Source organism: Teleopsis dalmanni, chromosome 2 (assembly GCF_002237135.1).
Source record: "Teleopsis dalmanni isolate 2A chromosome 2, ASM223713v2, whole genome shotgun sequence".
Taxonomy (NCBI): domain Eukaryota; kingdom Metazoa; phylum Arthropoda; class Insecta; order Diptera; family Diopsidae; genus Teleopsis; species Teleopsis dalmanni.
The window spans coordinates 212049278-212075055 of NC_051847.1; the positions used below are offsets into that span (position 1 = coordinate 212049278).

At 29.6% G+C, this 25778-nt stretch overlaps 6 protein-coding genes across 6 annotated transcripts; 2 read left to right on the forward strand and 4 right to left on the reverse strand.

The window, feature by feature from the left end:
• Positions 1 to 2752: 2752 nt before the first annotated feature.
• LOC119682880 (ADP-ribosylation factor-like protein 8) lies at positions 2753 to 7512 on the reverse strand. Its single transcript, XM_038096413.1, has 4 exons — positions 7227 to 7512; positions 4818 to 4972; positions 3799 to 3960; positions 2753 to 3729 (listed from the first exon to the last, which is right to left on the reverse strand). The coding sequence occupies exons 1-4, from the start codon at positions 7347 to 7349 to the stop codon at positions 3609 to 3611; spliced, it is 561 nt and encodes a 186-aa protein (XP_037952341.1). The 5' UTR covers positions 7350 to 7512; the 3' UTR covers positions 2753 to 3608.
• Positions 7513 to 10503: 2991 nt separating this feature from the next.
• Positions 10504 to 11860, reverse strand: LOC119683126 (pre-mRNA-splicing factor ISY1 homolog). The gene is made up of 5 exons (XM_038096740.1): positions 11774 to 11860; positions 11530 to 11704; positions 11451 to 11473; positions 11233 to 11393; positions 10504 to 11177 (listed from the first exon to the last, which is right to left on the reverse strand). The coding sequence occupies exons 2-5, from the start codon at positions 11530 to 11532 to the stop codon at positions 10531 to 10533; spliced, it is 834 nt and encodes a 277-aa protein (XP_037952668.1). The 5' UTR covers positions 11533 to 11704; positions 11774 to 11860; the 3' UTR covers positions 10504 to 10530.
• A 407-nt stretch (positions 11861 to 12267) lies between these two features.
• LOC119676690 (replication protein A 70 kDa DNA-binding subunit-like) lies at positions 12268 to 13591 on the forward strand. The gene is made up of 3 exons (XM_038087946.1): positions 12268 to 12679; positions 12795 to 13036; positions 13096 to 13591. The coding sequence occupies exons 1-3, from the start codon at positions 12641 to 12643 to the stop codon at positions 13589 to 13591; spliced, it is 777 nt and encodes a 258-aa protein (XP_037943874.1). The 5' UTR covers positions 12268 to 12640.
• Positions 13558 to 15078, reverse strand: LOC119677874 (pre-mRNA-splicing factor ISY1 homolog). The gene is made up of 5 exons (XM_038089430.1): positions 14992 to 15078; positions 14748 to 14922; positions 14669 to 14691; positions 14451 to 14611; positions 13558 to 14395 (listed from the first exon to the last, which is right to left on the reverse strand). The coding sequence occupies exons 2-5, from the start codon at positions 14748 to 14750 to the stop codon at positions 13749 to 13751; spliced, it is 834 nt and encodes a 277-aa protein (XP_037945358.1). The 5' UTR covers positions 14751 to 14922; positions 14992 to 15078; the 3' UTR covers positions 13558 to 13748.
• Positions 15079 to 15489: 411 nt separating this feature from the next.
• Positions 15490 to 18348, forward strand: LOC119677873 (replication protein A 70 kDa DNA-binding subunit-like). Its single transcript, XM_038089429.1, has 8 exons — positions 15490 to 15897; positions 16013 to 16254; positions 16314 to 16936; positions 17100 to 17212; positions 17272 to 17498; positions 17559 to 17823; positions 17896 to 18090; positions 18157 to 18348. Exons 1-8 carry the CDS (start codon positions 15859 to 15861, stop codon positions 18268 to 18270), a joined length of 1818 nt encoding a protein of 605 aa, XP_037945357.1. The 5' UTR covers positions 15490 to 15858; the 3' UTR covers positions 18271 to 18348.
• A 5218-nt stretch (positions 18349 to 23566) lies between these two features.
• LOC119681087 (dedicator of cytokinesis protein 4-like) lies at positions 23567 to 25765 on the reverse strand. The gene is made up of 3 exons (XM_038094160.1): positions 25665 to 25765; positions 25366 to 25602; positions 23567 to 25298 (listed from the first exon to the last, which is right to left on the reverse strand). The coding sequence occupies exons 2-3, from the start codon at positions 25402 to 25404 to the stop codon at positions 23583 to 23585; spliced, it is 1755 nt and encodes a 584-aa protein (XP_037950088.1). The 5' UTR covers positions 25405 to 25602; positions 25665 to 25765; the 3' UTR covers positions 23567 to 23582.
• Between the last annotated feature and the right edge of the window lie 13 nt (positions 25766 to 25778).

Below are 25778 nucleotides of genomic sequence, written 5' to 3' on the forward strand. Positions count from 1 at the left end.
CAAAAGACCTTAGTGTAGCTGTATAATTGCCGTTTTAAACTAACCTAACTTACAAATAAACAACTCTTAATCCATTTCTCAGGTCATGCTAATGCAGAATATGTTATACTTCTTCACTGTATGACTGTCTTCTTGACTGACTTAAAATACCATTTATTCATAATAGAGTATAGAGTAGAGAAAATTATTTATATTATTATATTATTATTCTATCTTATCTTCTATTATTATAAACAAATTCTTCTATATGCCAACATTAAAGCTTGAAATCATAAAATTCACCTCGAACCTGCAGTCCAATAAATTATGTAAATGTCAAACAATTAACTACTAGTTTTCCCAAATTTATGGACACCTTAGCTCCATTCAAACACGCGTTAAACTAATAAATCACTGAAATATGTGTATTCAAACCTTCATATAAATGAAATGGACAGAAAATTTAAAATTCAAACACCGCCTAGAAATTAAAATTCTAAACATTAGTAACGAATAATTGAAATGAAGGTGTTAATGTTTTCTTCCATCGTCATTTATAATTTTATTACCTAATGAATATTATTAAACATGATTATATTATGAAGCATAAGAGCATCATGTACATGGAAGAGGAAACATGTAAGGAGGACTGAAACTACCTGCTTATGGACATTAGTATTTGTAAATAGTTAAATAATAAATTTTATTTCTTAACTTCATCCGATTCTTCCGAACTAATTCAAATGGAAAGATTATACTAGTAATAAAGAATTATAAATCTATAATACTTAAGTAATATGTTCAACAAATTTACCTATTCTCAGATTCTAACAATTACCTATTCTTTTAATTTACATATAAATACAGGAACAGAATAATGTACCTTATACTATTTCTACAAAATTACTAATGTATTTATTTTTTCAGCTCCAACATAAATATTCCACACTTCTAAAATTATAATCCTTACTGAATCCGCAATTTAATAGGGAACTTTGCAAAACTCTAATATTGTGATGAACTATTCTTATTACGCTATATATCGATAGTTCAGTTTTAACATATTAGGCTCTAAAGTTGCATGAAACAATATCTTATAAAGCCATTACATAAAATAAAACAATATCGACATATTGTATAAAGTTGCTTAAAATAGGTAACTAAAATCAGTTTTAGAATCGGTTGTCCAGGTAATGAGATCATCACCTGAATTTTCTGTTACACTCATTCCTAAAATACTTAATTTCCAATGAAAAGAACATGAATTTCACATTTGATGAGACCATGACTGTCTGTTAGCATGTCCTTAAGTGACATTAAAAGAAAATTTATATCCTGAAAACCGGATATCCAAGCAATATTAACATAGTATCAAAACTTATTTGTAATATTAAAAATGTATATTGAACCGTAATCTCCACACTTCCTTACAATCTTTAATACCTAGCGTCGAATCCTTTTTTTTCTAATTTGTATACTAATATGACGATAGATTCATTCCAATCTCACTATTTAATATCTCCAAGCAACTCTTTATGAACCATCTATGCCTGCACACAGTACCCACAGAACTCTTCCTATTATCCACGATGAAGAAAGACAATTTTTACCCATGCAGTAAAGGTCGTGGTCCAGCTTAAGTAACACACAACCTTATCAATACTTGATATGTGCTTGATATGTGCTTTTGTTAAAGGTTATATGCTATATAGATCTCTCTGGGCTAAGACAACAACAACAACTCATTAGATCTTCTTCTTCTTTTTTCACACGAACAACTGCTTTCGCTAACCTTCATACCAAACTACACTCAATCAGGCTAACCATATTTAATCCGTCGACAACAAAAGATTGAGTTCTAGCTAACTTAGAAAGGCCTAAGAGATCATTTCACATCAATGCAAGTCCATCGTTTCGATTAATAAATGGAATAGAACATTATTTTCTATTGACGTTCAACTCCGCAAAGTTGTAAACATTTCCAAACAATAATGGAGTTTTATATTTTTATTAGCTTCAATAAGCTTATATATCAAAAAGTTATAAATCTGAATATTTTATTACAACTTAGTATCTGCTAGTGGATTGAATTATATAAGAAAGTAACTATTAGTTATTGTTATTGTTGTGAAGATCTGCTAGTATAGTCCCTTTTGGGAATAGTAAACTTGGTTGCATATCAGGTTCCAGCCGTTCCTGGAACCTATTAATAGAACACTTCAAGTAACCACCAATCTAAGAAAATAGTTCGGTCTTACAACTATGTTTAAGTATTCCTCTTTAGAAAAACAGAACCAAGGCTGTTAACACCTAATCTGACGGATCATCATGACCTGTCCATGGTGATAGAATACCAGTTTTGCTTGAAAGCAATTGAAACGTCTATTCACGTTCTTTATGACTGGGTTATGAACAGAATAGTAAACCCCGTGGAATCCTATCCTCAACTGATAATAAGACATACTCAACGGCTGACTTTTTGTCCTTCATTTGAAAGGTTGAATATTTTCTGTTCATGCAGTATCGGCTGTAGCACAGATCTACTATGGTTACAGTTCTCCAGTTCAGAACTTATAAATCAAATTATAAACTTATAAAACAACTTATAAATCTAGTAAAATAAGTTTACAGAATGGTAACAAATATTGAGCCTTTTAGTCACTATTTTAGTCACTATTTTGACAGCAATAAAAACTATGCTGCACTTTAAATATAGCAAAAAAAAAAAAATACGAATAAATAATTACGTACTTCGTGTTTTGTTTTTGTTTAATATTTATATATTAATTTATTTTATTTATATATTATCAATGCTTTTAATTAATTACTTCATTTTAATATTAACTTAGATTCTTTGCATGTAGCAATTAAAATTTAAGCAAACCGTAAAACGAACAATATAATTTATATATAGCAAATTATGAGAAACGATTAACAATTGATATTTCGTCTTTTTATTACAATTTTGTATTACTAAGAGTGCATTTCTTTTGATTTAAAGGAAATTAAATTTGCTTAACATTTTAAATTTAGCAAAAATGAATTCTTTACGCATTGTGTTGACATTTATGTTTATTTTTTTAAGGAAGCTGTGTCCTACAAATTCGATTTAAAATATTTATAATTTTTTATACAAATTAAAAATAGGAAATTACAACATAATCACACCAATCACTAAAATATACTTATTTAATATAATTACAAAAAAAAATTATAATATATAGCAGAGAGAATACAAAACAGTTAGAAAAGGGAAAAAATACATGTAAATAAAACGAAAAAAAATATTGACATTTAAATATATACGTGTTTTTAAACAAAATAATTTGCACGAAATAAGACAAAATTCCAAAACATGACAGTTCCCAAAATATTACTTTACCTTCTGCTAAGGCAATTTTCGAAGTTCATATTATATCACAAATTACTCGTTTGGAATTCCATCTTATTTAATATATATGTTGCCTCAGCGCATAATTTTAAACATTAATTATAAAAGTTAAATGTCTAGTTTTTTAGCGAAAATGTATTTGTTCACATTGTTGTGTGCCCCTTACGATCTACCGACAGACAACTGCTTTAACGACAGTACAGTAGCACCATGACAAACAGTTGCTTACTTGATTCCCTTAACGATTTTGGCTTTTTGAATGCGCAATTAACCATTGCAGTGTTATATCAATATTATCCTTTTCCTTACACGAAATACTATAACAACAAATTTCTCTATCCTGTATACTTGATAGATTCCTGTAATATAAAGCATAAAAAATGAGAATAATTTAAATAGAGTTATATAAAAATTTGATTCTCTATTACATTCGTTCAATAAGACCAGTTTCATCTAGAGCACCTGGAAGATCACGTTTATTGCCCAATACTAATACTGGAATGCCGACCAATTGCGGTTTATCTAATAATGAATGCAATTCATTTCTTGATGCTTCCATTTTTTCCAAATCAGCAGCGTCCACCATATAGCTAGAATAAAATAAATATTATTAAATTATTTTTTATTTATAGATATATATTCAAAATTATCAATTGTCGGAATACCACTTTTGAATACCAAAAATTTAATATAAAAGTAGTAACAATTTTAAACAATTACTTTATAATCAAAATATAGCTCCCCATATTGTTCAACTATGAATGAAGTGGCCCATAACAAGGTTTAATACTCCCATTTATCCTCCTCTTTCTTATTTTCACATTACTCTCACTAAAATTCAATAATCTCTCCATTTATGTACTTTTTGCCATTGCTCTCAAGTTCTTGCCTCTCAGATTCAAAGAAGTTGCAATAATAACGGAAACAATAGCAGTAGTACTTAAATCCACTGACAAGGAAGAATTCTATGCTGCTTAAATACAAAGAATCTTCACTAGCTATAGCAACATCTGTAGTTCTCAGAAGTATTACACGATAACTTCACAAGCATCTATACTGTTTTCGTTATTATTAATCAAATAGCGCTACGCTATCTAGTTTTATTGAGACTCTCACTTTCATAGAAAATTTTTTTATTATATAGCCCGTTCATTTCAATAGTATCGTAAGCTTACTTGGGGCCTCCAATGTATATAGCATATATTTATATAATGTGCAATATAATATATAGAATATACTCATAGCAATATCATTATTGAAATTTTAACTTTTTTTAAAGAGGTTTTTTCGAACAGTAATAAACTACAACAACAAAAATTTTATTTTATTTTTTTATTATTTTAATTAATTGAATTTTTGGCTGACCATTCAGCTGTTTCGAGTATTGCCAAATACCCATCATCAGTGGTCTTGGAAATTTTTTATATAAGATTTTATTGTTACTTACACGATTGCATTTACACCACGACAATATCTTTCCCACATTGATCGGAATCTTGGCTGTCCACCAATATCCCAAACTTTTATAGTAACATTTCCTCTGGTAATTTTTCGCATATTGAAGCCAACTGTAGGTATCATATCCTCACTGAATTGGCCAGACTGGAAAAAATAAAATAAATTAAAAGTTTATCAAACAAAAACAAAGAGAGTATAACAGTATAAAATAGCTTGCGTAACTGTGAGCTCTATAAAATAAATATTTAAAGAAATACAACAAACATATAGTAGTAGTGATATAATGTAGTGTAACACCTATAGAAAATCACTGTACATGAGTATAAAATACTATTCTTATATTGAAGGGAAACACTCTTTTGCTTTCACTAAAATATGACTCGCAAATCAATCGAAACCAGCGAGTCTCTTCCTCTCCATAGAAGAGGCATAGTTTCTCCGCCTTCATCCTGCTTGACTTAAATTTAAATCCAACTCATCCCCAATCCATTTTTACTGCTAAATAATCCCCTTCCCCTATACTCACACTATCTTCACCTATCCATACTTAGCCCATGTAAGTTTTTGTAATTTCTTTCATGTTATCTGCTTTATAGATCTTTGCGAGCCACAACAACAACAACAATTCCATTAGTTTGTGTTTGTTTTATCAACCATTTATGTGCTTTGTTTCTAAATTCAATGTGGTTGCCGACTAGAAGCTTTTGAAACATTCTCTAAAGAAAAAAATGTATACAATCTTGAATCTCCAACTTTGCAAGTAAATTTAATTTAAAATAAATCTAGATTTAAAATAAACCTAGATTTTAAATAAATCTAGATTTAAAATAAACCTAGATTTTAAATAAATCTAGATTTAAAATAAATCTGGATTTAAAATAAATCTAGATTTATTTTAAATATAGGTTTATTTTATAGCAATTTTAAATAAATTTAGATTTAAAATAAATCTAGATTCAAAATAAATCTAGATTTAAAATAATTCGTACATTGTTATTATGGCTGTGTTACTTATGACAACGCTACTCTAACCACTATTAAAAAACCTTAAACTTTTCAAAATATTGTATTCAGACGTATGCTGAAAGATCCATTATATATCAGGAATGAAGATATGCACAAAGTATTAAGAATCGAGAGCATGCAAAAGCAAATCAAAGACAGACAGTTGAAGTTATTTGATTCTGTGGATGCTTACATTAAGTTAGAATTGCTTTCTCTTATTCTAATGCACTATATAGGATTTACTTTATATCTCTAAATTCACCTAAATAACTTATTATCATATTTCAAAGAAACTTTTGTTACAGTGGATCACCCAAGTGGTCACAGACACTACCATATTGCGTAAAAGTGCTTTAGACACTAACTATTCGTGTTTTATTAAACAAAAAAGATTTTTTAATTTTAATTAAACACTGTTTAATTAAGCATTAAACAGTGTTTTATAAAAGTGTAAGTAGCAGTTTGAAGACTTCACTTTAATAGTAAAAATAAGCTAAGTGCTGCACTATTGCACTATTTATTTATTCAAATGCTTCACTTAAGAAACGATTCATTTTATCAAATTCCATTTCAAAAATAAAAACATGAATTAGTTAAGTTAGATTGGATTTGAGTGCAAGTATTTGATTTTCTAAAGCATGTATGGAATGACTTATGTTATAAATATTCGTATCGCATTCCATAAAGATAATGTGGCTTGAAAAGCTAACTAAGTGACCGTGTTTAATGCGCTGTTGGGTACAGCATGACCAAGCGAATGAGTCAGAGAGTAAAGTTGATTGTAGGGCAGACGGTGGCACACAAACAGTAAATGTATACTGCTTTGAACTATTGAAATAAAGCAATAAAAGATTACAGTCGAAATTAATTACCGAGCAGATTATGGTTAGTAAACAAAAATCAAATAAAACTATTTAAATATAGGAATAGTCATTTCAATACAATTCAAAATTTGATAACATACTGCGATGATAGGGAAGCATGTGAGAGATGGCGTCATACTAGAAATGCTAACTACTTAAATTTCAATCTCTAATACTTAAATTAGCTGCGGTTGATGGAAAGGGGCGAGTGACAAAGAAGAGATCATTTTAGCGTCTAACATTATAAGGTTATTGATTTCTATTTCTGCTTTATTTGTGTTTAAATTAAAAGCATGTGTTAATAAAAGCAAAGGTCTAATTAAAATTTAATTAAATTAATAAATAAAATCCGTTAATATTTTTAATATGGAAAGTTTTTAATCAACAGAAATGCTCTTTTTTTTCTCTGTATGCAAATAAATTACTTCATCTTATGATACATTTTAAAACTTTTGTTAACTCATTAAATTCTGTAATTTACTGACCAAATATAATTTATTTTTCATTCTCTTTGTTTTAATATTACTCACCGCAATAACATTAACAAACGTTGTTTTGCCTGAATATTGCAGTCCCACTAACGTCAATTCCATTTCTTCCTTCCAAAAGATACTTTTAAACCAATCCAATATCCTATTTATTAGCGCCAACATTTCCGCTTACTTTATTACGTTTTTTAATTCGTTAATAATTTATTATTAAATATAAAATGTGTGTAGCCAAACGCCCAAAAGCAATTTCGTAAAAATTTTTCACTTCTGCGACGATTTTTATTGTTCTCTCTCTCTGCCTTTCATAGTTTTTGTTTATTTGACAGCAGATGACAGATGTTTGACAGTGTTACTGTTTCATACGAGACAATTTGTATTGTGGAACATAGAAAAGAAAATTAGCAACATTAACCCTTTAGTGATAAATAAAGTGTCATAAAAAAGTTTTTTTTTTTTGTACTATCATATCAATTCACTAAAAATTGTCGACTTCATACAACAAGTGAAATTTATTTAAATTTAAAGTGTCACTTTAGTGCCTAATATTAAAAATGCTATATTTAAACTTTTGAGCTTAAATTGACATATATGCAACAATATGTGCCATTTTTTGTACAAAATCTATATAAAATTAAAAAGTTTCAACACTCAAGGCATGTTGAAGACATCCTTGCCATTTGGAAGGCTTTTTCTTATAGATTGAAATTCTAAATGTAATATGTACAAACAATTTTTTTTTTATAAAGTAAATCTTTAATTGTTATTAAAAAGTTGTCCCACTTAGCACTATCTAACCTGTAAGTAATCACTAATCGCACGGGGCGGTAAGCAGATCTTAGATCAGTCATTGAATAATCACGAAACTTGTGAGAAATACACAAATTAGTCAGTGAGATCAAAGAGTAAAAGTGCCCAGATGCACTAACTCGGAAAAGACTCAACATAATAATAATAAAAAACGTTCTTATAAAACTAATAAAATATACTAGTATTAATGAATATCTCCATTAAGCCGATAATAGTAAATTTCATCAGTTGACTAAATCAGTCATTGTCATAAGTTAAAATAATTTAAAAAATAAGAAATAAATTTGCCATTCTCTTTTCTAGTCTATGAAACAGTTTACTTATTTGCAAAAATATATACAAATCAAAAAGAAAACTAAACTTGATTAGAACTAGTGCTCTAAATATTTATAAAAGAATCGTCGGTGTTAAAACACGTCATAATCTACTAGTGATACATGCATATAAGATAAAAAATTATTATTGGATGATATAGAATATCCCGGAAACTGAAAACAAAAGAGATTTTGCTTAAACCATTAAGAATGTTGCTTAAACCATTCCTTAATTTCATATAAAACATTGACATTAAACATAATACCTACCACATATTTAGATTATAATTTCTTGCTCTACCTGTTTAACTATATATCATTAAGGATCAATAGGTTAACCTATACAATCTAAGCTAGATCAATCTAAATTGGATGAATATATTCTACGGTTTGAATTTTTTAAAAAAAAAACTTTTTCGAAAAATTTTTCTTATTGAAATTATAAATAAAATTAAATAATTGAAATGAACTGATGAAATAGTAGTAAATAATAAATAGTTAAAGCATTTCATATGTTATTAAAAAATGTAACATACAAACAATTGTGTAAAAATTGATTCTGATATAGTAAAATGCATCCACTTGATATATTCGTAGAAACGTGCAGCATTCTTCTTGTTGAAACTTGATTTTATTCAAAAAAAATATAATTTTTTTGACTGTTTTTAAAAAACGATTTTAAATTTGATTTGTGTACGTTTTAAATCAAAAGTGTCAAATCACACAAACTTGTAAAAACAGACAACGACCGCATTAATACATCTTTAATTACTTCTTGAATAGAAATATTTGTCTATCGAAATACATAAATTGCAATTTCCCTTTACAATATCTCTGCCCACTTCCAGACATTGCAAATATGTATTATTTGAAAATATAACAAAAGAATTATATAAAAGATGTCTGGAAATATACTTCTTCAACTAACTGATAATGATGTCTTAGAATCCATTTTAAAAAAGATTTTTAAATCTATTTAAAAGTGTTTACACACAAATATCGAAAGTACTTTTAGGTTCCTGCCAACTAATCACGTGTCTTCGAAGGTTTGAGTACTTTTAAAATGTTCACGCAATACTTAAAACAGATAATTCATATTAAACTTAATATTGAAGTACTTTAAGTAAGTCAAAATTACTTTGAATCAAAATTCTTTTAAGTGTCTACGCACACTTAAAATCGGTTTTAAGAGTTTTTTAAAAACATAAAATACGTTAAGCTTTTTTTACAAATATTATTGGCAGCACTAACAAATTTAAACAAGACAGCTGTTTTTTGTTTATATTTCATGCGTCAATAAACGTTTTGCAAAAAGTTAAAGTAAGCACAAATTAAATTCGGATTACTCGCTCCTGGCAGCATAAACTTTACTGAGGTTTGAAGAGCCATAACTGAAATGCCAGGGATGCGTGTGGATCACAAAATTATAAAATCGGTTTACTTCAGTTACAAAGATGGGAAAACGGCAAAGGAACTAGCGGAGCAGTACCAATTGGCCTTAAGAACTGTTTATAATATAATTAATAGAGCAGAACATGAGGGTAGATTAGAGTTGTTAAGTTCATCTGGCAGACCAAGAAAATTATCTCGTCGTGACGAATCACGAATTTTAAAAAAAGCCCGACAAAATCCAAAAAAAGGAACCCGCTGCATTGCTCTGGAAATAAAAAATGAATATGGTGCTGAAGTTTCTCATGAGACGGTTCGACAAATAATATTAAGGAATAAAAATATGCTGCAAAATGCTGAAGAAAAAGCAAAGTCTGTGAAAAATAATAAAAATAAGAAACAATTATCATTTGCGTTGCGACAGGAATCGCATCGGTCTACCAGAATTTCCATTAAACAAAATCCTAATGAACTGATTAATAATATGATAGCAGAACATATAGTTATTAAAGTTGACCCTCCCTCTCCAGTTAACGCTGTACTCAGTGAGGAAACCTAATTAACAATTTTTCTAGAACCGCTTGTATTATAAATAAAAAAAATTTTCGACTTGGAACTTGGGACTTTTAAGCTGCTTGTTTTAATTTTAAATTACAAAATTGTTGGACCAAATTGAAATACACGTTCTCATGACTAACATGCTCTTTAGACTAATATGGAATACCAATTGAACACCTCTTGTATTGATATATTGAGGTTGATCCTAAACCTGTTTGTAAATATAAATAATTGGTAAAATCATTATGTCTCGTTTTTGCTTTTATTAACAAAACTTAATCCAAATTTCCACCCCCAGCATATTTCTTTAATAATTCTTCTTTGCGTTTCTTTAGAAGTGCTTCTTCAATATCTTTTTGCGTCGGCACAGGCACATGTGCTGTAAAACGAGGTGCCAACAATTCCATTGGATCATTTTGCACGTCCTTTTCGTCATTACGTTTAGCTGCAGCAGCTTCTCTAGCAGGTCCAGATATTGGATATATATTATCATCATCCTCATTATCATCTATTATACGACCATCTCGTGCCATTTTTTCTTTCCATTCCTTAAGTGCATCTTGAATAGCTGCACGTTCTATTCGCTCTTCTAATGGTATAAGTATGCCATCATCATCATCCCGATATCCATAATATTCAGCATCAATATCCTTCATGAGCTCAGTACGAGTTTTGCGCTGAGGTGGTGGCGGCTCTTGTTCAAACAATTCTCGAACACCAGGTAAATCTTTAGCTGCACCAAAATATTTATATCCACGATTACCCGGCACTTCTCTGCCTTCTGCATCAAACATTTTTGGGCCATAACGTCTATAATGCGGACCGCCTAAAGCGGATATTTGATTTTCCCAGTGTCGTTTCTCACGCAATAATTTATTAATTTCATCATTTAAGTCCCTTATGCGAAATTCACCGAGACCAGCTAAAATGTAAATATTTAATATATCACTTAATATCTATACTTTCAAATAAATTACCATTTTGTATTTGTGATACTTTTTTGGAAATCTCACGTATTATTTCCAAACGATATTTCTCACATTTTGGTAGATCCGTGCATTCAGATGCCAAATACGGTCGCCGATCTTTCTCACCTGATTCTGCTTCTTTTGCCGCTCGCCAGCGTGCTAATGTTGTCCTAATACAACAAAAATAAAGTTACACTTTTATTGTTTTCATACATTGAAAAACTTACATAGCCTTTTCCGCATTACGCGCCTTAAAATAATATTTTTGTTAATAAAAGTTTCTATATTTAATTTTTGCATATTTACCATCTTAATTCCAGCTCTTCGTTTGTTGTTATTGCAAATGTCAAACGTTTTGTTTTGCTTGAAGTGCTACCAAGTGCTCCAACTAAGGGTTGCATTTCTACACTTTTTAAAATTTGTTAACAATATTTTTATCCACGTTTAATGCAAACTTATATCCATCAGTATCCAATAGTAACTAAAATAAATTTTAAAAAGTGTTGTTAAAACATAAGATGTATTTTAAATTGCATCTTATTGTATTTACATGTATGAGCATAAAAACACGCTTAGGCAATAATTTATTTAAATACAGACTATGCTAAGGACGTGTGCGAGTTAGGCTAAGTTGATGCTAAACCAAATAAGAGATTTTCTGGGATTTTTTGCACTGTACACATTTAGCCATTTATCAACACGAATCGACACATCACTACATTATCGGCACCATTTAGAATTTCACTAATTTAGAACGCAACTTAGCGTTACTTGCACACGTTTTAAATACTGTTAGAAATCAGGTTTATAATAACCATGACAATATATTATTGGTTTAATAAATATATGAAGTAAATAGTATAATACTTGGAAAGTTATTAAAATCTATATTAGTACAAAAATTAAGTGTAATTTTAAATTTGAAGTGTTTGAAAAAATAATATATAAAGAAACATTGATAGAAATAAGAAATTAAAAAAAAAAAATCATATTAATTTTTTTCAATTTTTTCAATATACTTTACTTTTTCCTATTATTGTATTTATAACAAAACAAGCAATCAACTGCTCCATTTAACAAATGAAAGATATTAAAAATAATAGTTTAAATATTTGTTGTTATCAATTTACCGCATATCAAATGGTAGAGCAACGTCTAAATACCCCAAATTATTCGTCAACTATTTATTAAAAATTTTATACACAAAATTCAGTTAAATTTTTGTGTATGAAATACAACTCTACATATGACACATACCTTTTTAAAAAATTTCCCTTCGCGCCAGATACCTTTACTGCGTCGTGTTTGGCGGAATTTTACTAAACTGTAGTCAAGCACTCCAATTTGTTGTGAAATCTCTGCAAATTTAAATATTATTTCTTGTGCATAAAGTATTGCTACATAAAAGGTTAACAAAATGCCTGGCATAGCGCCCTTAACCAATGGAGTCATTGCTGTAAGTTTATGTTTAAAATATTATATCTTATCATAAAGAAAAAATTTTATACCGAAGGGCACTTTGGGTTTTTAATGAAGTAATTTTAATTTTAATAAATTGTTAAACTATTTAGCGCATAATGGCTGGTGAGGAAGTTGATAAGCCCGTATTACAAATTTTGGGCACTAAAAAAATTACTGGCGGTGAAATGGAACGTTTACGTCTATTGGTTTCTGATGGAAAATACTTGAATAGTTATGCGATGCTGGCAACGCAATTAAATCATTTGCATGGAAGCGGTAAAATTAGTGAAAATACTATCATACAAGTGGATAAGTACATAACTTCCGTTGTTAATAAAACTGAAACCGGACGGTTAGTGAATAGAATTTATAGATTTTTCCCAACACTATTAAAACGTACTTTCCTTTTAGACGTGTGCTCATTATATTGGAACTAACAGTTCTCAATCCTGGTGGTGAAGTAGGACGAAAAATTGGTGATCCAGTCTCCTATACCGAAGTTGATGCCAAAGCTGCTGCTGCAAAATCTGCTGTACCATCACCTGTTAAACCAACTAAACCGGAAATAAAACCTGTTAACAATAATAACAACAATAATGCCCTTAATCAAACTATTAATTCTGGTCTTACACATCCCATTTCCAGTCTTAGTCCATATCAAAATAAATGGGTTATTAAAGCGCGTGTCACATTTAAAAGTCCCATAAGAACTTGGAGCAATGCCAAAGGCGAGGGTAAACTATTCAGTATGGATTTGATGGATGAATCTGGTGAAATACGTGCAACTGCTTTCAAGGAGCAGTGTGATAAATATTTTGATATGATTGAGGTGGATCATGTCTATCTTATATCCAAATGTCAACTTGGTCCAACAATTTTAAATTACAAAATTGTTGGACCAAATTGAAATACACGTTCTCATGACTAACATGCTCTTTAGACTAATATGGAATACCAATTGAACACCTCTTGTATTGATATATTGAGGTTGATCCTAAACCTGTTTGTAAATATAAATAATTGGTAAAATCATTATGTCTCGTTTTTGCTTTTATTAACAAAACTTAATCCAAATTTCCACCCCCAGCATATTTCTTTAATAATTCTTCTTTGCGTTTCTTTAGAAGTGCTTCTTCAATATCTTTTTGCGTCGGCACAGGCACATGTGCTGTAAAACGAGGTGCCAACAATTCCATTGGATCATTTTGCACGTCCTTTTCGTCATTACGTTTAGCTGCAGCAGCTTCTCTAGCAGGTCCAGATATTGGATATATATTATCATCATCCTCATTATCATCTATTATACGACCATCTCGTGCCATTTTTTCTTTCCATTCCTTAAGTGCATCTTGAATAGCTGCACGTTCTATTCGCTCTTCTAATGGTATAAGTATGCCATCATCATCATCCCGATATCCATAATATTCAGCATCAATATCCTTCATGAGCTCAGTACGAGTTTTGCGCTGAGGTGGTGGCGGCTCTTGTTCAAACAATTCTCGAACACCAGGTAAATCTTTAGCTGCACCAAAATATTTATATCCACGATTACCCGGCACTTCTCTGCCTTCTGCATCAAACATTTTTGGGCCATAACGTCTATAATGCGGACCGCCTAAAGCGGATATTTGATTTTCCCAGTGTCGTTTCTCACGCAATAATTTATTAATTTCATCATTTAAGTCCCTTATGCGAAATTCACCGAGACCAGCTAAAATGTAAATATTTAATATATCACTTAATATCTATACTTTCAAATAAATTACCATTTTGTATTTGTGATACTTTTTTGGAAATCTCACGTATTATTTCCAAACGATATTTCTCACATTTTGGTAGATCCGTGCATTCAGATGCCAAATACGGTCGCCGATCTTTCTCACCTGATTCTGCTTCTTTTGCCGCTCGCCAGCGTGCTAATGTTGTCCTAATACAACAAAAATAAAGTTACACTTTTATTGTTTTCATACATTGAAAAACTTACATAGCCTTTTCCGCATTACGCGCCTTAAAATAATATTTTTGTTAATAAAAGTTTCTATATTTAATTTTTGCATATTTACCATCTTAATTCCAGCTCTTCGTTTGTTGTTATTGCAAATGTCAAACGTTTTGTTTTGCTTGAAGTGCTACCAAGTGCTCCAACTAAGGGTTGCATTTCTACACTTTTTAAAATTTGTTAACAATATTTTTATCCACGTTTAATGCAAACTTATATCCATCAGTATCCAATAGTAACTAAAATAAATTTTAAAAAGTGTTGTTAAAACATAAGATGTATTTTAAATTGCATCTTATTGTATTTACATGTATGAGCATAAAAACACGCTTAGGCAATAATTTATTTAAATACAGACTATGCTAAGGACGTGTGCGAGTTAGGCTAAGTTGATGCTAAACCAAATAAGAGATTTTCTGGGATTTTTTGCACTGTACACATTTAGCCATTTATCAACACGAATCGACACATCACTACATTATCGGCACCATTTAGAATTTCACTAATTTAGAACGCAACTTAGCGTTACTTGCACACGTTTTAAATACTGTTAGAAATCAGGTTTATAATAACCATGACAATATATTATTGGTTTAATAAATATATGAAGTAAATAGTATAATACTTGGAAAGTTATTAAAATCTATATTAGTACAAAAATTAAGTGTAATTTTAAATTTGAAGTGTTTGAAAAAATAATATATAAAGAAACATTGATAGAAATAAGAAATTAAAAAAAAAAAATCATATTAATTTTTTTCAATTTTTTCAATATACTTTACTTTTTCCTATTATTGTATTTATAACAAAACAAGCAATCAACTGCTCCATTTAACAAATGAAAGATATTAAAAATAATAGTTTAAATATTTGTTGTTATCAATTTACCGCATATCAAATGGTAGAGCAACGTCTAAATACCCCAAATTATTCGTCAACTATTTATTAAAAATTTTATACACAAAATTCAGTTAAATTTTTGTGTATGAAATACAACTCTACATATGACACATACCTTTTTAAAAAATTTCCCTTCGCGCCAGATACCTTTACTGCGTCGTGTTTGGCGGAATTTTACTAAACTGTAGTCAAGCACTCCAATTTGTTGTGAAATCTCTGCAAATTTAAATATTATTTCTTGTGCATAAAGTATTGCTACATAAAAGGTTAACAAAATGCCTGGCATAGCGCCCTTAACCAATGGAGTCATTGCTGTAAGTTTATGTTTAAAATATTATATCTTATCATAAAGAAAAAATTTTATACCGAAGGGCACTTTGGGTTTTTAATGAAGTAATTTTAATTTTAATAAATTGTTAAACTATTTAGCGCATAATGGCTGGTGAGGAAGTTGATAAGCCCGTATTACAAATTTTGGGCACTAAAAAAATTACTGGCGGTGAAATGGAACGTTTACGTCTATTGGTTTCTGATGGAAAATACTTGAATAGTTATGCGATGCTGGCAACGCAATTAAATCATTTGCATGGAAGCGGTAAAATTAGTGAAAATACTATCATACAAGTGGATAAGTACATAACTTCCGTTGTTAATAAAACTGAAACCGGACGGTTAGTGAATAGAATTTATAGATTTTTCCCAACACTATTAAAACGTACTTTCCTTTTAGACGTGTGCTCATTATATTGGAACTAACAGTTCTCAATCCTGGTGGTGAAGTAGGACGAAAAATTGGTGATCCAGTCTCCTATACCGAAGTTGATGCCAAAGCTGCTGCTGCAAAATCTGCTGTACCATCACCTGTTAAACCAACTAAACCGGAAATAAAACCTGTTAACAATAATAACAACAATAATGCCCTTAATCAAACTATTAATTCTGGTCTTACACATCCCATTTCCAGTCTTAGTCCATATCAAAATAAATGGGTTATTAAAGCGCGTGTCACATTTAAAAGTCCCATAAGAACTTGGAGCAATGCCAAAGGCGAGGGTAAACTATTCAGTATGGATTTGATGGATGAATCTGGTGAAATACGTGCAACTGCTTTCAAGGAGCAGTGTGATAAATATTTTGATATGATTGAGGTGGATCATGTCTATCTTATATCCAAATGTCAACTGAAGCCAGCGAATAAACAATTTACAACACTTAAGAATGATTATGAAATGACATTCACTAGTGAAACGGCCATTCAACTTTGTGATGATGAAAGTGATGGTATACCCCAAATCACATATGATTTGAAACCAATAGCTGAACTCGCTAACATCGAACCTAAATCAGTAGTTGGTATGATAATAGTTGGTTTACAAGTATAAAACTAATAGAATAGTATGAGATTATTATGTTATAATTTTAGTCGTTACTTATTGTTACTAATTGAGGGCATTATTCGTATTTAACCAAGTTTGGGTTGGGCATTATATTAATGTATATATAAATCTATTTTTAGATACAATTGGTGTGTGTAAAGAAATTGGTGAATTACAAATCTTCACGTCGCGTACCACTAATAAAGAGTATAAGAAACGTGATATTACTTTAGTTGATAAGAGCAATGCTTCTGTAGGTGGAAATGATCAATAATTTCAGTTATGCTTATCTTTATATATTCGATTTTTAAGGTGCAACTTACAATATGGGGAGATGAAGCAGTAAATTTCGATGGATATGTACAACCTATCGTTCTATTAAAAGGAGCTCGTATTGCTGAATTTAATGGAGGAAAAACCCTTAGTATGGGTCAAAGCTCAGTAATGAAAATTAATCCAGATATTACAGAAGGCCATCAACTACGTGGTTGGTTCGACAATGAGGGAGTAAAAGATGAAGCAGTCTCCATATCTGCCAGGTTGTGAAATAATAAATTTTATTGTATAAAATTTATGTTTACCTAATCTTTTTTTAACAGAGGAGCCGGTGTGGCGGGAGGTAACTTCAACACCGAATGGATATCATTCTTTGAAGCTCGTCAAAAGAATTTGGGTCAAGGTGACAGACCTGATTACTTCCAATGCAAAGCAGTTGTTCATGTTGTTAAAACTCAAAATGCATTTTACAAAGCTTGTCCACAACCAGAATGTAATAAAAAAGTGGTTGATGAGAATAATGGCCATTATCGTTGTGAACGTTGTAATGCTGTTTTTCCCAATTTCAAGTACAGGTTGCTTTTAAATGTATGTTATTAACTGAATATACAATTAAACCAATTTTTATAATTAAAAAAAAAACACTTGAAAAATTAACAGATGTGCATTGGTGATTGGACCTCTAATCGTTGGGTTACTTGCTTTAGTGATGTTGCCGAACAATTGTTAAATCGTTCTCCACAAGAAATTGGCGAAGCTCTAGAACATAGTGCAACTGAAGCTGAGGAAATATTTTCGTCTCTGCATTTCAGTTCACACATTTTTAAATTACGCACCAAAGTTGAAGTTTATGGCGTAAGTTTTATATTATATTTTTTATTAACATATTATGAAGTAAATATGTATATTTTTTATTAACAGGATATGCATCGCAATAAGGTAACTGTACAATCAGTGGCACCTATCAACTATAAAGAGTACAATAAATACCTAATTAATAATCTAAAAACCCTTACAGGTATTGACAAGGTTTAAGCCATTCAATACTAAGCTTACATATATATGATTGATAGTCCTTACTTTATAGTATTTAAGAAATTAATTTTCAAAAGTTATTCAAATTATTTAAAAAATTTTTTATTCATTTTTTTTTGCATATTATTTAGTGTTGCAAAGTATATAAAACTATAAAGTATTTCAAAAAAATGCTAATAAATAATTAAGACCTCAAATGTCTCTTACATTTCAACACATATAAATGAAATATTTTAAAAAGAAAAAAAAAACAAACCAAATTTATAGTACTAATAAAATAAATAAAGGATAGCGCATTTGAAAACTATTGAAATAATTTTATTTTATATTTTCGTTTATATATACTATGAGATTTAGTAAAAGAACTTGAAAAAGGTTTAGCTCTATATTATAAATATTTTTGCTAGCTAGAATTTATAAATTTCTTTTAAGATTCCATAAGAGTCTAGATCTACGTCCCAAAGCAACTCATCACATCAAAGTTCGTAAGAAAACCAAATAACTAAGGACTTTCAACAATATGAGAATTATACGGCTAACAACATAACAATTACTTACTTACTTAGTTATTTAGTTGACTATTACAGACGTGAGTCGTCCTTGGTCACGTTAAATGCAATGAGACACTTCATCTTGTATGTTAACTCTCTTCCCATATGACATAATAGTTACTTTTATATGAGATGTTATAGTTCCTTGTGAGATGTTATAGAAAAATAGTGTGAATAGTGAATTTCACCATTTATTTAGGTTTGGAAACAGAAAATAGTCGCAGGGGGCTAAATCTGGAGAATATGCTGGATGGGGTAGCAGTTCGTATCTCAATTCGTGGATTTTGGTCACAATGCTTAATCAGCAAACAAAATTCACTTTTTTCCATTTTCGTAAAAATCCACGAGGTTGTCTGCTTTGAACGCCTATCCAACACCAACTGAACGACGTAGCTTGCTTAAAATTAAAAAGTTGCCCACTGGTAGATTATGGCTGACGGCAGCACTGTTGCATTTGGAGTAACTGCGCGGGAAATTCAAACAGTCACTGACTTATCAAACCACCCTCGTGATATAAATTTTATTTAATTTTAAGGGCATTGTGGCATGCCTTAATTTTAATTATTTTTAAAAATTATTTGCATATCATTTTCCTTTCCACTGAAGTACTACAAAATGATATAACTAGTCTGATCAGAAAAATCTAGTGTATTTAAATACACTGTACATATTTAAATATGCTACTATAATGTATATTTATAGGCATGAATACATCGTATAGTCATGTTTGAAAGTTCTTCCGTCTGACGGTAGCGCTAGCTATGTCTGAATTATTGAATCAGCTTAGCCACTGGATCCATCGAGTACGTTTATGTATACGCGAAGCATTTAACATTGGTTTGAATGTATGTAACATCCTTTATCATATCTAGCAGTACCGTTAATGCTATTTGAGTTGGAGATATAATAATGAAAATATAAATTTTTAAATTTAAATTTAAACGGATTTTTTTCATTAACGCATAATCAACGTATTTCTCAATAAGCGAAAAATAAATTTATTTAAAGTCAGGTATGGCAATTAAAAAATGAATAGTTTCCATTACTTTTTGTATGTATATATAGTATTTATTTTGGTTTTTAAATGTTTTTATTAAAGTTTATTTGTTAAATTCGCTTTATGCTTTTTAAATATATTAATTTTTAAATTTTAAATTACAATATGTATTTGAAATGATATACAAATTTCATATAAATAATATGTATAACATAATAATTTGCTTATATGTTGACTAGTATAATAAATTTTATCCTTATGATTTTCTTTATTACTTGTATATATTGTTTTTCTTTTATTTATATTTGTTTTTTTTTTTTGTTAAAATTAATGAATAGTTTTTTCGTTTCTTTAAAGTAAAATGACTTCATTGCACATTAGAAGATTTTTGCTATAGATTTTTATAATATGTAACTATGTTTGTTTTTCTTATTTAATATATAAATTTTTTGTATAAATATTTGTTATATAAAATTTATATTGAATAAATTTTAAAATGGTGTTTTTTGATTACAACTTTTCGAAGAACTTTGATTTCGTTTAATGCTTAAAACGCGGAAATGCGCTCGCATTTTTTCACAACTTTTTTACTTAACTTTTATATATTGTTTTTTGTATTTTTTCTATTTTTCTATATATTTTAAAAAGATTATATAATGAATAGGAATTGCATTATTGTTTAAAAATTATCCATTCACAATTTTACTGCATATTAAGATATTTTTAATTTTTTATATAAATTTAATTGTATTGATATATTTTAATATATATTAACATTTATATAAATTAATAGTATTTAGTGTGATGTCGTATGTATTTTGTCAGAATCAATACTATAATATATATAGTTTATTATTATATAACTTTATTTAATATGTTATATAAATATTATATGTATATATATTAATATAAAATATAACAATTTTATATTATGTGCACCACTACATAATGTTATAGTACTACATTTCATATATATATATATATATAAAATATTAATAGTTATAATTTGATTTAAAGAAGTTTTGTTGTTGTTGTTGAAATTTTATGATGGCTAAAATATAAAGATGGTTTAAATAGGTAGTTATATATACGATTATTTACAATTACACTTTTTTAAATTCTGATTGTTTTATTTATAAGTTAAAAAGTAACAAAATAAAATTATATATAATAAAAGAAAAAATATAAATAAAATGCAAATTATAAAATGTTAATATAGTTTAAATAAATAGTTTCTTTTAAAAAAAAATTAAAAATTATTTAATTAATTTTATACAATTTAACTTATAAATGCTGTTACTTTTTTGATTTTATTTTAATTATTAAAAGTCATTTTCAATTTGTTTAAAAAAGTTAGAAATTAATTAATAAATTTCATACGATAGAAGCTGTTGAAATTGTTAAATTTATTTTTATTTTATATTTACTTCTGTTTATATTTGGGAAGCACTTACAATTTAAACATAAAACTTATAAAATAATAAATTCATTTAAAAAAAATTGCTTATAAAATTCGTTTGTTGATGGATAGCTCTAAAAATTAGAAACTGCAAGTTCTTTATAAAAATATTAAAGAATTATTTTCAAACATCACTCCACGTTCATTTTGCTATATCCTTAAATAAAATATAATCACATATTAGAAAAAAAAAGTGCTTATAAAGCGCACATACTATAAGTTATAGTAAACACAACTAATAGATTTAAAAGCTTTATGGGGATTACTTTTCTATTATACCTATAGCAAAGTAGACTGATTAGTTAGCAGAATAGATTAAGCAGGTATATTATAATATCTTCATGTTTGTGGACATATTTTTTTAGACACAACTATAACAAATTTTTTAAAAAACGTTCCTAATTTTGAATTCATTATAATATCCTAAAAAGACATTGTTGTAAATTAAAACAAACAGTTGAGATTTGTATTTTGTTTATACTTTATATACTCTATCTATATAGATATATGTATGTTTAATGATCATATAACATTATACTGATTTTGCAGGTAACGCGATTTGACAATGGATTTTTGTCAATATTAATATTCTGAGTAGCTTTTTAGCTATGTTATATGTTGACATAGCTTAGGTCTCTAGATATTAGGCTGTATGATTGCACAAACTTTTACATGAAAACTAGTAGAGTCTCGAGAACTAGGTTATATCAATATAGAGTGTTATAAAATGATTTGTTCAGAAAATTAAAATTGAATGCTATATTTTATAAAATGAAAGTGTCTTGAAAATTTGAAATGTTAAACAAAAACCAAATTTTTTTGACTATATAATTAAGAACTATTTTTTTTATAAATATCCATTAAATATTTTAAACTTTTAGTAACTTTAAACATTTTAGTTTTTATTTTAACAATTCCATTTCAAATCGTTTATTTTTTGGTGGTATGTTACATAAATATTGTTTTTTAAGTTATTAAATTTTTTTAAAAAAGATTCATGAAAAGATATTGACTTAAATTCATGTTAAAAAAGATATGTTTTACAATTTATATATAAACTTATTTTAGAACTTATTTTAAAAACACAAATAATTATTTTAATTTTTTGGTAAATATAATTTAACTTAATTTTGGCACCAAACATAAAAAACATTGACTTTGAATAAATATACATATGTATTATATATATCTATTTACTATTTTGTTTTTTTTATTTTTTGAGTCTTAACATTACATTAGTTGAATATTTGATTGCAATATTTTTGCATTGAAATAATTCAATATCCTTTAGCTTAGTATTTGTTTTCAAAAAGGTGCAAGCTCTTAGGTCATCAAAAAGTGATTTGTGCTATTGAAATTTAAATTTGTGCTAAAATTATAACAATATTTCTGATTTCGATCCATTTCGATGTGACTGCAGTCGACAGAAAAAATGAATTAAACGACCCTTACAGTATGAGAGCCGCAGATATCTGATAGATACCGCTATAATGTAGGTTTTTCTTCATTGATTTAGATATCTCCTCAATGGAATTCAATGCTCAGAAAACTAGGTATAATTTCTATTCGGAAGTGTGACTGGTCATCGTGGATTGGGGTATGAAAAATCGGTTTGTGCATGTACATGACTTGCGTGCTGACAAGTGTGTGTATGACTGTGTTGGGAAAGTGAATTAATATGAGTATTGTATAGGGCGGTATTAAACCTGTGATTGTGACTGTGATTATGCACATGAAACGTATTATTTCCCGAATAATAGTTAATCTCTTGATCATCATTGAAATAATAATTTCGTTCGCGTTGTAAAGTCGAAGCTGCTGAAGTAGTCGCCGATTCGCTTGTTCTGTGCTCAACTGGAAATGTCAAGCCACATGAACAGTGCTCCATATATGGTAAGCCTTGAGTGGTTGGTGATAGTGATCGTGCCTGTGTTAATGTAGTTGGTGGTGGTGTTTGTGTTGGTGTTGCTAATGATGATAATGAAGATGAAACTGGCAGACGATGTACGAGCACCTGTTCGGTTATTGTTGTTGCATGTGTAGGTGGTGGCGATGGTGATGAAAGACATTCATGACAATAATGTGCACTGGGATGATAATGATGCTCATGTTGATGTTCATGTTCATGTTGATGGTAATGGTTATGATTTTGTGTGTGTATAATGGGTGGTAACGATGTTGTGGTTATTAGTGGTGCTAGTGGTGGAGGAGGAGGCGATGGTGTAGTTGATGAAGTTTCTGTGGTGCTGCTTTGAGAGTGTGTTGTTGTCGTAGGCGGTGGTAGATGGCAGCGACATATTGCAACTCAAAAAGTGTTACCATCTCCATTTGTATCACTAATTTCGCCTGTAGATGTATTTGTATTTATTTTTGGCGCAACATAACCGTCATTAATACCATTTTGTTGATGAACATGATGATGATGATTATGTTGATGATTAGATATGGAATGATTATGTGTAATTTTTGGTGAAAGCTGTTCTTCAATTGAAGATGAATCGTTTGCGGTAATTATATTTAATGATTTTGGTGGTATTGGCGGTGGTGGTGGCATTGGTAGATCCTCTATATCAAATGAACTAGCAGAATTTTCACGATGATTTATATTCAATTGTGTGTTAATAGTAAAAGCACCATTTATACTGTCATTTGATGATAGTCGGCAGTGTTCTCTTTGGTGTACAGTACTAAGTGAGTTCGTTGATGATTCTTCGCTTAAATTATTAAGATGATTGAGTTCATGCGAGCTAGTTGTGGATATGCCAGAGTCTCGAAAATCATTCGGTGTATAGCCCACATTTAAATGTGTAGGATCGTGTAAATGATTAAGCGAATGTGGTGGTTGATCCGCTTCTGGATCATCGAAACTAATATCAACCACGGAATACTTTTGTGAATTTTGTTGTTGTTGTTGTTGTTGATGTTGGTTCAGTGAAGAATGTGGCCTTCGTGGCATGCTGGAACTTGTACCATCAGAATTTGAAAAATCATTGAATACCAAAGGATTTGAAGCACGCTTATCGGGTGTAATGCCACGTGGTGGTAATGGTGGTGCGTTTGGTGAGTTTAATTGATTGAGATTCTTTTTAGGTGGCACTTCTGGACTATCGACAGCAGAATTTACAAAATTTTGTGAACGCGGTCGATTTGGTACTGGTGGTGGTGCTTGTTGATCGCGTGTTATTTCTGGTATACTAAGACTTTCTTTGCTTAATGTTTGATAAGAGTTATGAGCTAACGAACTTAAACTTAGGTTAGTGATCTCTACTGGTCTTGTATCACCAGGTCGTGTATAAATATCATCATGCTCATAAACACCATAATAGTTAGAGTTAGCAAAAGATGTTGGTGGTGCCAATGCATGTGTTGGTGGAGCCGCATTACTACCCAAACTTAATGTACGTTTTTCTGTAGGCAGAGGTGGTAATGGTGTATTAACAATGCTTTCAGAATGTTGCCGCTTTAAACGACCCATACCCGAAAGGCTTTGTTTTAATTGTGAAAAACGTTCCAGTAGTCGATTATGCAAGGGTTGTACACCAGCAGGTGCTAGTTGCCCATGTAATTCCAAGGCTTGTTCTAAAATTTGTATTTGTTCCAATATGAGAGCTTTCAATTTTTGCACGTTTGTTTGTTGTCCCTGTCCTTGCGGTGATTTTATGAATTGTTCAGAAAAGAATGCTTCTTGGTATTTACTTATACCTCCCATGACATTAGCATCAATAATACCTTGCAAACGCATAGAGAATGGATTTATATTTCGTTTTGGATCATTACGATATTGCACAATCAAATCCCAAAGTTCTTTGCCAACATTATTCATAGTTTCGCAAGCGAATTCTACTGGTGTAATCTCTTGCACGGATTTGTGTTTTACTTCAAACCAACGCAATATACCTGGTAGGGGACTTGCTATATCGAGTGTAGTTCGTTCAACCCAAAGAGACTTAAATTCATTATCCTTATCAATTGGTCCCTTGTAAATTGGACGATCATATATAAAACGGGTGACATCATTTACCTGTGTAACAAAATTATTTAGAAATGGCTTACTTTAAGTTAATTTAATATATATTAAATTATATTACATCATAAAATCTAGCAATTTTTTCAGGCACTGGTACCATAGCTGTTTTCAAAGCTTGAGCATCACCTAGAGGACGAACATTACTAATTTGTATATATTGCTCCGATGCCGTAAGAATGCTATTATCAGGTGGATTATTATTACTAAGAATTTGTGCGGTAGGAAACTCAGTTTGTAGACGTTGTGTAAATGCACCGATGCGTTCATATTCAAGTCCACGATAAACGAACTGTTTGTTCTATAGAAATAATGTTGCTTTTAGTATAAAGCGATAAAATTGTTATTATAACCTTTATTTACCCGCACAAAAAGTGGGAATCCTAAACCATAAAAGCCCACGCGAAAATATTCTGGTTCAGGACGTAATTGTGTTAATATATTTTGGAAAAATTTGGCCTCTAAAATTAAAATTTC